The sequence below is a fragment of the Trichechus manatus genome, unplaced genomic scaffold, assembly GCF_000243295.1.
Source record: "Trichechus manatus latirostris isolate Lorelei unplaced genomic scaffold, TriManLat1.0 scaffold00171, whole genome shotgun sequence".
In the NCBI taxonomy this organism is placed as follows: Eukaryota; Metazoa; Chordata; class Mammalia; order Sirenia; family Trichechidae; genus Trichechus; species Trichechus manatus.
Genome location: NW_004444107.1, coordinates 5198030 through 5210713, shown reverse-complemented (window position 1 = coordinate 5210713; position 12684 = coordinate 5198030). Strand labels below are relative to the sequence as shown.

Sequence of the window (12684 nt, the reverse complement as noted above, 5' to 3'; positions counted from 1 at the left end):
AAATACTTGATTATTTTACTTTTAATTGCTTGCATAAATAATGAGTTACTATATAAATATAAATTTAGTTATATATAATTATAAAGTTAAGTTTATAAGCATAAATACATATATAAGTCATATGCATAAGTATATATATATATCTATTCATAGGACAATAGGAAAATCATTATGATAGTGCATATTAAGAGTATAAAATGATGAATGTCTATATTAACCTTAGATTATTTGTGCAGCATATGTCTGTATAATTGTGATTTGTGTATTGGCATTTTGATTTTTTATTACAAATTCAGCCAGGTTGTCTAATTTCTAGTCCTAGCTGAACAAACACAGTGGCTTAGTATAATAGTGACCTCTTCTGGTGAATATGAATTTAAAAAAAAAAAAAACAAAAGCAAAGTCTTGCTACATATTTGATTTGTTTCTGATGAATGCCTCATTTCCTCTTTATAGGCAAAATGAAAGTTATTGTTCCTTTTTTTTAATCATTCCAAGACTGTCTTAGTATATTAGTATAAACATATTTTTTATAAAGCATAAATAGGTTAGTGTGATTACCTTAAAAGAGACTAATTTACATGGATCATTTTAACTGATTTATTACCTGACTTTACAGTAATTAAAATCATTCACACCGATGGCTTATGTCAGATAAACATTTTAATGTTAGCCTTTATTTTAATAATACATTAAAAGACCTCTAAGTCACATATGTTTTTATTTTAATAACAGTTGGATATCACACTTAACTTTGCAAAAACTCTGGCTTAGGATGATGTTTAGTAACCTCAACATTTTGAAAAGGGACTAAACTGATACTGATCCTTATTTTTCACTGGCAGATTCTTTATTACATTTTTCAAATTGCTTATTGATAGAATTTAGGACTCCCAATTCTCAGTATTGAATGCTTTGCCAATCTAAACACTTTTCCATGAGATAAAATGCTGACAGTTTGATGCTGTTAGCAGTAAGCAAATCGTTCTTTTTAGGCAGTTACTTACCGGTTGAAAAGCATGGCTCACCAACACACTAAATATCTTTTGTAAATTAAGAGACTATATTGAAGAGAGCTTTGAAATTTTAAGTGTATAACTAAAACAATATTCAAGGTGAACATTCTACATAATTATCGAATGATATTATTATTATAAGTAGGATAAAGTGCAGTACGTTCTTGGGAATCGGGTTGCCCAAGAAATTTGGAAGGGAGGCTCATTTCCAGATGGCGGAAGGTTTCCCTGGTGGCACAGTGGTTAGGCACTTGGCTGCTAAACCGAATGCTGCTAATCCCACTGCCGGTCTGTTTCCATAAAGATCGTAGCCTTGGAAACCCTATGGGGCAAGTCTGCTCTGTCCTGTAGGGTCGCTATGAGTAGGAATCAACTTGATGGCAACGAGTTTGGTATTTTCTTGGAGGGTAGGTTTTAGAGTCTCTGCTTCAATTCAAAAAGTCATCCAACTAGAAGGGAAAAAATGAGTAAGATGTTGTACAGTTAGTGGTAATTCCATATGAATGAGTTTTATGTGCATTTTTATTATTATATGTACATTTTATCATTATATGTACATTTTATCATATGTACATTTTTATCATAAAATGACAAAATTAGTCCTTTAAGTTGACTTTCTTACAATACATATACTAGTTAATACTTGTTATTGATTATAATATTAGGATACAATTATAGTTAAAAGTAATACCTAATTTAAAACATTTGTAGATCCAGAGTAGAAGAGTGTAGACTCTTGAATCAGACTGATTGTACTTAAATCTACATTCCACCATTTACTATCTATAGGACTTTGTGTAAAGTATTTAACCTCTCAAAGCCTCAGTTTTCTCATCTGTGAAATGGGGATAATGATAGTAGAATTGTAGTTAGGGCTAAAGGAGATAATGTATATAAAATGCTTCAGAAATTTTTGGCACCTAAGTGCTTGGTAAATGTTTAGATTTAATTCTGTGTTTTGAATGTGTTTTGGTTTTCTGTCTTTGGTTTTCATAGCCTGCAATGATTTCCATTTAATTCTAAAGCACAGAAACTTCTCAGCTTTTCTAAGCTCCATACCCCTGTCTCTTTCCAAGGATACGCTCATATACAACGCCATTGATAGCCACTGTGCAAAAAGCCTTAGATGTGTGAGTTAGTCTGGGTCCTTCAAGAAGCACATGCCAAGACTGAATTAAATGTACAAGAAATTTATCCAGGAAACACCCTGTGGGAGCAAAAAGGGAAGGAGCCAGGGGAGGCTAGGAGAGCCAGCAAACCTCTACAAAGTCGGCCCCAGAGGTGAAGGAGAGAGGGAAGGAAGGAAGGTGGGTTGTATGGAAGCATCTTAATTGGCTGGGCTGTTATAAGGAACGTTTGGCAAGACTGTTGGGGAGTCCTCTAGCCTCTAGTCTGCTGTCAGACAATCCTGGTTTCCTAGGAACGGCCTACCTCAGTGTCCCTGCTGTGCGCAGTCTTGGTCTTGGCGAAGCCATTTGAGGCCTGGCCTTGGTACTGACGTGCTGATGGATTTCTGAGCACAGCAACTGGAGACACTGGTTGATTATGCGTCCTGTAGCTGGAGCTCCGAGAGGCACGCTCTCAAGGCTGCCACAGTGTCCCTGTTGTGTGTGAGATCCAGGTTCCTTCCATTGTACTTTCAAAATCTTCCACTATCTGTGCTGGCCTAACATTTTCAGTCTGAAACTATCTCTTTATGCCTGATAATCTGTAACTATTTAGTGTTTCCAAAATACACATAGAACTCTTCCATTTCGGCAATGTATTTTATACTGTTTTTCTGCCTGGAATACCCTCCTTTCAATCCTGATGTCTTTCTCCACTTCCTTAAATCGTACCCAGCCTTTAATGCATTTCTCTAATGCCACCTCTGCCCTAATCCACTCCACTTAGGTGTTACCTGTTCATCTTCTCCACGTACATGTTGCTTGCATTTGTAACATCTGCATTAGTTAAGAAGATTAAGTTTCACTTAAGTAAGTCCTGAAAACACAAAATAATAATAGCATTGACAAGAATGCAGTATATTTCTCTCTCCTGTAAAAGTCCAGAGGTAGGCAGCCCAGGGTTGGTGCCAGTCTGCTCCACAAAGGCCTCAGGGACCCAGGCGCCTCTGGGCTTTCTAGTCTGCTTCTCTGGGATGTGGCCCTTCTCAGGATGAGGGACACAGCTCCAGCTATCATACCCCTGTTTCAAACAGTAGGATGGGTAATATCAGTATAATAATGCATATTAAAAGTATGAAATGATGAATTATCTACATTTACCTTAGAATCTTTGTATAGCATATGTCTGTGCAATTATGTTTTGTGTTGGTATTTTGATTTTGCTTGTAGCACACATCAGCTGTCTCTTAGGGAAGGCCTCTAGAAATTGCGCCCATTTCTTCTTACATTTATTGCACAGAACTTAGTCACATGGCTATACCAAGCTACTAGGGTGGCTGAGAAAGGTAGTCTTTCCTCTTGGTGGCCATGTGTCCAGTTAAGGAGAAGGGGAGAAGATCCATTGAGGGACAGCCGGCAGCCTCTGCTCTCGACTCTATCCAAACAGTAAAAACCAAAACCCAGTTAACCATTGAGAAGATTCCAACTCATAGCAAACCCATGTGTGTCATGGTAGAACTGTGCTCCATAGGGTTTGAAATGGTTGATTTTTTTTTTTCCAGAAGTAGATCACCAAGGCTTTCTTTCAGGGCACCTCTGGGTGAACTTGAACTTCCACCCTTTCAGTTAGTATCCGAGTCCTTAACTATTTGTGCCACCCAGGACAGGCCACTAAGACAGTCATGAATTATATTCATTTCTACGTCACAGCCCTCTACTAGATTGTAAGCTCCTTTATGACAGCTACTGGCCTAATAAGTTTGTCTCCCATGTGGTACCAAACGTGCCTTTCATGGAGTAGGTACTCAATATGTATTTAGGGTACAGAAACTAAGAATTTATCAGCATTTCTTTTAGTTTAAAAAATAAACTTGGTATCACGTAACTTTAGTAAATCTCATACTCATTTTTCACTAACATACCCATCAGGAAAACTTAACATTTCTAGTAGTTTGAAAAAGAAATTAGATATCTATTGATTTAAAAATAATTTGTCTTATTTTTATAAATAGTTTTATTTTTTATAAATGAAAAACAATTTTATTTAAAGTGGATTATTTACTTCTACCTACATCTCTATGTCAACTCCTGTAAGTCTGATTTTATGATCTTTGGCAAGCTGCTTAACAATTTTAGACTTCTGGTTCCCACTGTTAACATAATGATAATAATAATAATAATAATAATAGTTATTATTATAATTTTTAAAGAGATATGGACAAAGGTATCTTGCTTCTTCTCCAATGTACTTCTTTCTCCTTGTGGCCTCCTTTTCATTTTCTTGTCTTTAATTTAGCGTCTTATTTTCTTTTCCCTAGGTTTTTCTATTTAATTTTTTTTTTTTTAGTTTTAAAAATTGTTTTGTGAACCTAAAACCTACACTTATAACCTTTTCTTGAATGCCACCCACATAACACACATGAAATAGGAACCACATGACTGTATTAGGTCTGAATTGTATGATAATTTGCATGCCTTCACAGATTATCAGTCTAGTCTTGGAAAATGTTCAATATAGAGTTCATTTACTTCTATGTTACTATTCTGTCATTTCCTTTTCTTTTTTTTTTTTCACTTATACATAATACTGGACATCTGGTCAGTACATGATTTGACCAAATTATACTTAAACTAAAATATACAGCAGAGAAAGGGAAGACTAACATATCTCGACCGGGAATAAGACCACAGACTTCAGGAATCTTTGTGGACTCACTAGCACTTGAGAACACTATTTGAGACCTCTGACCCCAGGAGCAGTTTGGCAGTTGGGTGAGACAGACAGAAGATAGGCAAAATACTGGAACTTTGAGAACAAGTGGACATTTTCCTAGGCCTGTATTTTATGTTGACATGTCTCTCACTATTAGGCTTTCCTATTTCTTCAGTTAATGATATTACAGTTAAGATAGGCATATCCTTACACCTGGAGTAAAATTCTGTCACCTGATCTTCTTTGCCGAATTCATTGCCATCAGCAGGAAACATAAGAAGTTTCCTGAAGAAAAATCACGTCCTATTCTGTTCTCTCCAGCACCAGGACTGTCACTGTATTACTGTTCCCTCTGACAGCAGGTTAGTCGTCTGTGTTCAACCTGTTAAGCAAGAGACTGAGGGGGAATAAAAACTGGTAAAAAATAGTATAAATTCCAAGAAATTATGAGGAAGATTAATTTTTAATTTTAGAAAGTATTATAAAGGGTCTGAAAGCATAAAAAAGAAGAGTGCAGAGAGGAAATTGAATAAAGGGAATGATGTTAAGAAAGAGGAGACAAGAACAAGACAGAGAAAGGAAAAAAGATTCAGTTAGAGAGAGGAACTAATAAAATTCTTCTAAGCCTGCTTGATGATTTTTCTTTGGTCTTAGAATGTATTAAAGATGGTTTCACTGATATGGATAGATAAAATAAATAATTGAGGAAGTAAAACAAGCACTAGACCTTAATCTTTCTATAATCTGATGAAAAAAATAAGACATGGAGGGGATCCATGAAAACTTTACATTAAATGTCACAAAAATCAACTTGCCCATTAAGAATGGTAATAAGATTACTATGACATCTTGCTTTAGACTGTGGACAAATTGTAAACTTTTCTCTTCTTAAAACATTGTAAGTGTAGTAATTACCAAAGTGATAATTAACAAGCAGTTAAAGCTGCATTTTTCCAATTAAAATATATCGTCTTCCCTAAAATTTGAGACTGGTCTATCTCTCACATTTCTTTAACTCTGTTTTGCTCATGTTTTCTGTTATTTCCACAGGGAACGGGATGCAAACAAAATCAATTACATGTACGCTCAGTATGTGAAGAATACTATGGAACCACTTAATATCCCAGATGTCAGTAAGGACAAAAGATTTCCCTGGACAGTAAGTAACCCAATCTTAGAACTGACGCCAGAAGGGTGTTTTCTCATCAGATCTGTACTTATAGTTATTCTTCTACTCAAGGATTGACTCTAGTTGATTGTTTAAGAGTGATCTGTGCTTTCCCTGATCAGAAAAGGGAATACAACAGGTAATCATCTATACTTAAAAAGAAGCCTTGGTTAAGTGCTCTGCTGCTAGGTGGGTTGGCAGTGCAGACCCACGCAGCAGCTCCACAGGAGAAAGACCTGGCGATCTGCTCCCACAAAGATTATAGCCAAGAAAACCCTATAGGGTAGTTTTACTCTATCATGTGGAGTTGCTATGTTTCAAAATCAACTTGACAGCACCTAACAACAACAACATACATACTTAGGTATTTTTTTCTGTACTTGTATCAGTTTTTTTTTTTTTTAAGCCTATTAATGAACTATCACATACTAATATTGAAGTAATTTAATGTTTACCTACATAATGTCAACCACATATCTTAAATAGTATTGTTAGAGTTCTTGAGTTTATCCTCAAAAATTAAGTTTCAAATGACTCAAGTTTATGTAAATTAGTAATCTACCTTAGGGAGTGGCTCTGTGGGAAAATAGGTGTCTGTTTTCCCTGAATTAGCAAAGCAGCAAAGATCAGTTTCACAAATATTGAGAACTTAGAATTCTAGTATTTTCTCTAATTTCAGAAAAGTATTACACATTGAGACAGCTGCCTTGGTCTTGTTATGTGTATATCTAAGACACCTTTTTAGAACTTCAGCAGTATAGGCAATAGAAATAGTGTCATTATTAAAGCAGGACAGTTTGTAACACGTAGCGTCCTAGGTAGGAGCCCTGGTTGCTCAGTGGTTAAGCACTTATTTGCTAACTGAAAGGTTGGCAGTTTGAACCCACCCAGCAGCTCTGTAGGAGAAAATACCTCGCCACCTGCTCCTGTAAACATTACAGCCTAGATTATTACCCTATAAGGCAATTCTGCTCTGTACAGTAATCCACTATGAGTTAGAAATGGCTCAATGGCACACAACAACAGTGCCCTAGGTAATGGAATGCTTTCGTATTCTGCCCCTCTTGCCCAATTATTTGAGATATCTACTATAGCAGTATACCAGCATAGTATATATAGTTATTTGAGATACCTACTGTACCAGTATAGTAGATACTGAGTAAATATTTTGCTTAATATTCCCGTAAATTACTTGGAAAAGTTTAAAATGAAAAAAAAAAGTCAAAATACAGGATATTTATTATTTCTTAATAAAGAGTGATTGCTTTATATTGCATTTATGTGAACTTCATTGTAATCTGTACGTTTTCTGCACTGTGGTGTTCTTTTCAGTTAATAAAAGATGAGACTATTAGTGATGCCAAATATGTGGCATCTAAGAGACAATTTTATCACTTCATAATTTTTTGCTGTTTTGTTTTTTTTAGAGTGAAAACATAGGACATGTAAACCAGCAGCACATTGGAAGTTTGCTTTGTACACCTATAAAAAATGGAAAAAAGAATAAAGTGATAGGTAAAGCCTTTCCATTAACATAAGTACTCTTCACTTGTAAAAGAAAATATGTATTCCTATGTGAATTTAAAGAATAAAGTGCATGAAAGAAGATAAAAATTAGAATGATAAAATAATTTTGAAGTGATTTTATGTTGTAAATGCCAACAGACATTATTAGATACCTTATTAACTTTGATGTGTTAATAGATGATATAATTATTATAGTCTCATTTTATTAGAATGTGTCATTTAAAAATGACATTGTGCTGACAGTTGGTAGACTAAATGAGAGACTTCATATTGATCATGTATATTGGTTAAGACCCTCATTTCCTGGTTTCTGAAATCTGTTTGTTTTTAACATGTGGTTTAGCTTGAATTCATTTATTCAGTAAATATTTCGAACACTACACTGTCCTGGGAATGGGAGTGGCTGGAGGAAGTTACACATCAGGCCTCCTTCATTGCTTTATGCATATGATAAATGAGAACTAGTTAGATGAAGCCGGAAGAAAATAGGAGTCACAGCCGCCTGCTTGCTCCATGCCTCCTTTAAGCATTTAAGCGATTATGGGCACATGACTCACCTCTCTGGAGTCCCTGGGTAGTGCAAACGGTTAATGCGCTTGGCTGCTAACCTAAAGATTGGAAGTTTGAGACCACCCAGAGGCGCTTCGCAAGAAAGGCCTGGCGATCTACTTCTGAAAAATCAGCTATTGCAAACCCTTTGGAGCACAATTCTACTCTGACACATGGGTCGCCATGAGTCAAAGTTGACTCGATGGCAACTGTTATTTTACTGAGTTTTGGTCTCTGAGGGACTTGAACTAAGTAACCTTTCAGATCTGTTAGAGATTCACATTGTATAATCCTAACCATCACTGTTCCAGACAAGTAAGCAAAAAAAATAACAATTGAAATAATTCCAGACTTTTCTTGGCATACATTTTGTGTAACCCTACTTGCCAACGGAGCCAAAAGTAAGCAAATGTTGTTTCTGGAGACAAAAAAATTCCTATAAATAAGAAGAAAGGAAGGAAAGAAGGGAGGGAGGGAGAGAGGAAGAAAGAGAGAAAGAAGAAATGTTTCCCTTAGTGGGGACTTTTGAGGGGCCTAAATTTAATTCCAAATATGAGGAAGAAAATTTCCAGTGTTCCCTACTGTTTTATAAGTGTGACAAAGCTAAGAATTTAAATTCCGGGCTGTACTTATGTCCCCAATAATGCAGCATGGAAAATGTCATTGTTTTAGATAATTTCTCTTACGTGTTACAGGCCAGATTCCACTGTTATGTAATTCTAATAAAGAATCCCCATACAGTTACATGCAGAAAGACAGACAGGCCCATGTGTTTTTTGTAATCTTCCTTCCCCCTCATTTTTTTCCATTACTGACATTTAGATGAAATTATAGACATTAGACCAGTACGAGGCCTGTTGTATCATTAAATTTATTCCCTGAGGTATTGTTTCATATCAGATGTTTTCTTAGTGCTCTGGCTAACACAGTGCTTCCACTACTTTGCTTCCAAAACTATTAAGGAAATATATTTCTTATTGAACATGCATTTATTTTAACCAATTACTTTCCCTATTTTCTAGGCTAAACATGGCTTTTTCCATACTGGATTTACCAGGAATGTTTTATGCCTATTTTCCATACTAATTTCAGGAAAGATTTTGTAGAAATTAGTCCTATTCCCATTTTTAAAAAAAGAAAGGAAAAAAAAAAGTTTTGAGAACATTTCCACTTTAAATAACTTACATTTCCATCTCTTTATTAGTGAAGAAATATGGTAAAAATTATAGTGCTGTGCTACACACTGTTTGACAGAGAAGAATGAGAAGAAGTATGTGTTTCTTACTGAATGTTCTAAACTGGTTATTATCCTAATTCTGTCTTATCTACACTATGTGGTGTTGTTGTTAGGTGCCATTGAGTCTGTTCTAACTCATGGCGACCCTGTGTACAACAGAACGAAATACTGCCCAGTCCTGCACCATGCTCACAATTATTGCTGTGCTTGAGCCCATTGTTGCAGCCACTGTGTCAGTCCATCTCTTTGAGGGTCTTCCTCTTTTTTGCTGACCCTCTGCTTTACCAAGAATGATGTCCTTCTCCAGGGACTGATCCCTCCTGGTAACATGTCCAAACTATATGAAACGTAGTGTTGCCATCCTTGCTTTTAAGGAGCATTCTGGTTGTATTTCTCCAAGAAAGACTTGTTTGTTCTTTTGACAGTCCATAGTATATTCATTTTTCTTCACCAACACAACAATTCAAAGGCGTCAATTCTTCTGCCGTCCTTATTCATTGTCCAGCTTTCGCATGCATATGAGGCAATTGAAAACACCCTGGTCAGGCGCACCTTAGTCCTCAAAGTGACATCTTTGCTTTTCAACATTTTAAAGCAGTCTTTTGCAGCCAATTTGCCCAGTACAACTTGTCTTTTGATTTCTTGACTGCTGCTTCCATGGGTGTTGATTGTGGATCCAAGTAAAATGAAATCCTTGACAACCTTAATCTCTTCTATGTACATCATGATGTTGCTTATTGGTCCAGTTGTGAGGATTTTTCTTTTCTTTATGTTGAAGTGTAATCCATACTGAAGGCTGTGGTCTTTGATCTTCATTAGTAAGTGCTTCAAGTCCTCTTCACTTTCAGCAAGCAAGGTTGTGTCATCTGCATAACACAGGTTGTTAATGAGTCTTTCTCCAAGCCTGATGCCCCATTCTTGACTCCATCCATGTCATTAAGGTCCACTCTACTTTGAGGAGGCAGCTCTTCCCCAGTCATATTTTTAGTGCCTTCCAACCTGAGGGGCTCATCTTCGGTACTGTATCAGATAATATTCTCCTGCTATTCATAAGGTTTTCACTGGCTAATTCTTTTCAGAAGTAGACTGCCTGATCCTTCTTCCTAGTCTTAGTCTGGAAGCTCAGCTGAAACCTGTCCACCTTGGGTGACCCTGCTGGTATTTGAATACCAGTGGCATAGCTTCCAGCATCACAGCAACATACAAGCGCCCACAGACAAACTGACAGATGCATGGGGGATCTACACTGTAAGATTCTTTTTTTTTTTTTTTTTTATTTCTACAATGAATTTTGTAAGTTTCTTATACATTCAGAATTGTTCTTTTAGCCTATTTGAACTGGTCAAAACAACTATGTTATTCTGATGTTCTAAAAGATACCATTTTACTTCCTTTGCATCACTAAAATGGAAGTCCCTGGGTAGTGCAAGCAGTTAAATAAACACTTGACTGCTAACAGAAAGGTTGGCAGTTCAAACCCACCCAGAGGCACCTTGGAAGAAAACCCTGGTCATCTGCTTCTGAAAGGCTCCAGCCTTGAAAACCCTATGGAACAGTTCTACTCTGACACATGATGCAGAAGACCTACATGCCTACAGAGATTTCCTGAGTAGGCCTTCAATAAATTTTTGAATCATCGATTGATTCAAAATACCCTATCATCTCATCTTACTCTGTTAATTTATTTTGACTTTCTTTACAAATTACTCGGGTGTGGACCTTTAAATAAGGTGAATGCTTAGAAAGGTAGTCTGATTGTCTATGTTTTGCAATATGATACCAAGGCATTAATATTCTAAAATAAGTTTAAATTTGACTTCTACTTCATTTTATTTTTCAAATTAAATTTTCTCACTTGGCAATGTCATTAACTGTACTATTTGTTTATAAAATATTTGCTAGGAATTTTCTTATGCAAGTATAATTAAACAGTGCAGTGTCTTCCATGGTACATATACACTTGTATTAATAAAAGCATATAGTTTATTCCCAGTTAAAGAATTTTAACTTATGCTTAGTTATAATAAGTGCTGGGAAAGAAGACTGTGGAGGCAATAATAACTGGAAGAATATTATTAAAAAATATAAAATTAAGAAATTACAGTTTCTTAGTCACAAAGTACAGTTTAAGATTATAAAATCTACAAAATAAAAACAAATGTAGGGATTATAGCTTTAAGAATTGAAGAAGTAGAACAATAATAAAAAGTTTATAGGAGCACTGGAAAACAGGGAAGCATACCTGTATTGGATTAGAAACATTGAGGAGTTTCTGGAAAATATGAAGTATATGCTATTTACAAGAACACATTTTACACAAAATGGGCAAAATTTGAATAGAGATGACAACACTAATATCACACAAAGTAGAATTTAAGGAAGAAAACATAGTATAAAGGGTCACTTGGCATTGATTAAAGTAAAAACCCACAGAGGGAAATGTAATTGCAGTGAATGCTTCTAATAAATTAAATGACATATCATTGACATAGATAAGTGAAAGCTACTAGGAATACAAGAAGAAATGGACAAAATTGTAATCATAAAGGGAAGGTTTAGCATATGTCTCACAGGGTGTTAAAGAGGGAAAAATAAACATTAGAATTGATTAACAAATAATTAAGTGGATTTAATGATCATATAAGGAGCCCTGGTGGCACAGTTGTTAAGTGCTCGGCTGCTAACCAAAGGTCAGTTGTTCAAATCACCAGCTGTTTCTCAGGAGAAAAATGTGACAATCTGCTTCTGTAAAGATTACAGCCTTGGAAACCCTATGGGGGCAGTTCTACTCTGTCCTGTGGGGTCACTGTCAGTCAGAATCAGCTCAACGGCAATGAGAATTTGTTTATATATTTAATTTTATATTTCATAATTAGAAAATACAAATTCCTGTCAAATTCCATCAGAAATTTACAAAGATTGATGGTACACACACACAGACACACACAAACTGAATTTGTAAAATATAGAAGTGACGAGCCACTCTCATGGATCACAACACACTAAAATTGGAAATGTATAACAAAAGGATAAATTGGAAGGAGAAAACTCACTTGAAAACTGAAAAGCATTCTCCTAAATGACTCTTAGGACAAAGAAGAAATTGAAGTCAAAATGCAAGTATAACATTTTAGAAAGTAAACAGTTGTATCAATATAACATATAAAAACTTAAAGTACATGGTCAAAGCTATACTCAGAAGAGAATATGTAGGTTTAACTGTTTTTATTATTAATCTAGAAATTATTAAATTATTTGAACTAAGTAGTCAACTCAAGAAACTAGAAAAAACAACACCTCCCTCTTTCTCACCTTTTATGCCTCCAACAAACAAACACATAGAGAGGAAGAAGGAAAGCAGAGGGAAG

At 35.5% G+C, this 12684-nt stretch overlaps 1 protein-coding gene across 5 annotated transcripts in view; it reads left to right on the top strand.

Annotated features, from left to right (window-relative positions):
• Positions 1–12684, top strand: part of PDE5A (phosphodiesterase 5A) — a 174114-nt gene that overhangs the window by 97201 nt on the left and 64229 nt on the right. For all 5 annotated transcript variants that reach the window (XM_023741104.1, XM_023741106.1, XM_004386810.1 and 2 more), the window contains exons 8-9: positions 5886–5994; positions 7431–7518. In XM_023741104.1, coding sequence (XP_023596872.1) covers positions 5886–5994; positions 7431–7518 — 197 coding nt within the window. The remainder of the gene's footprint in view (positions 1–5885; positions 5995–7430; positions 7519–12684) is intronic.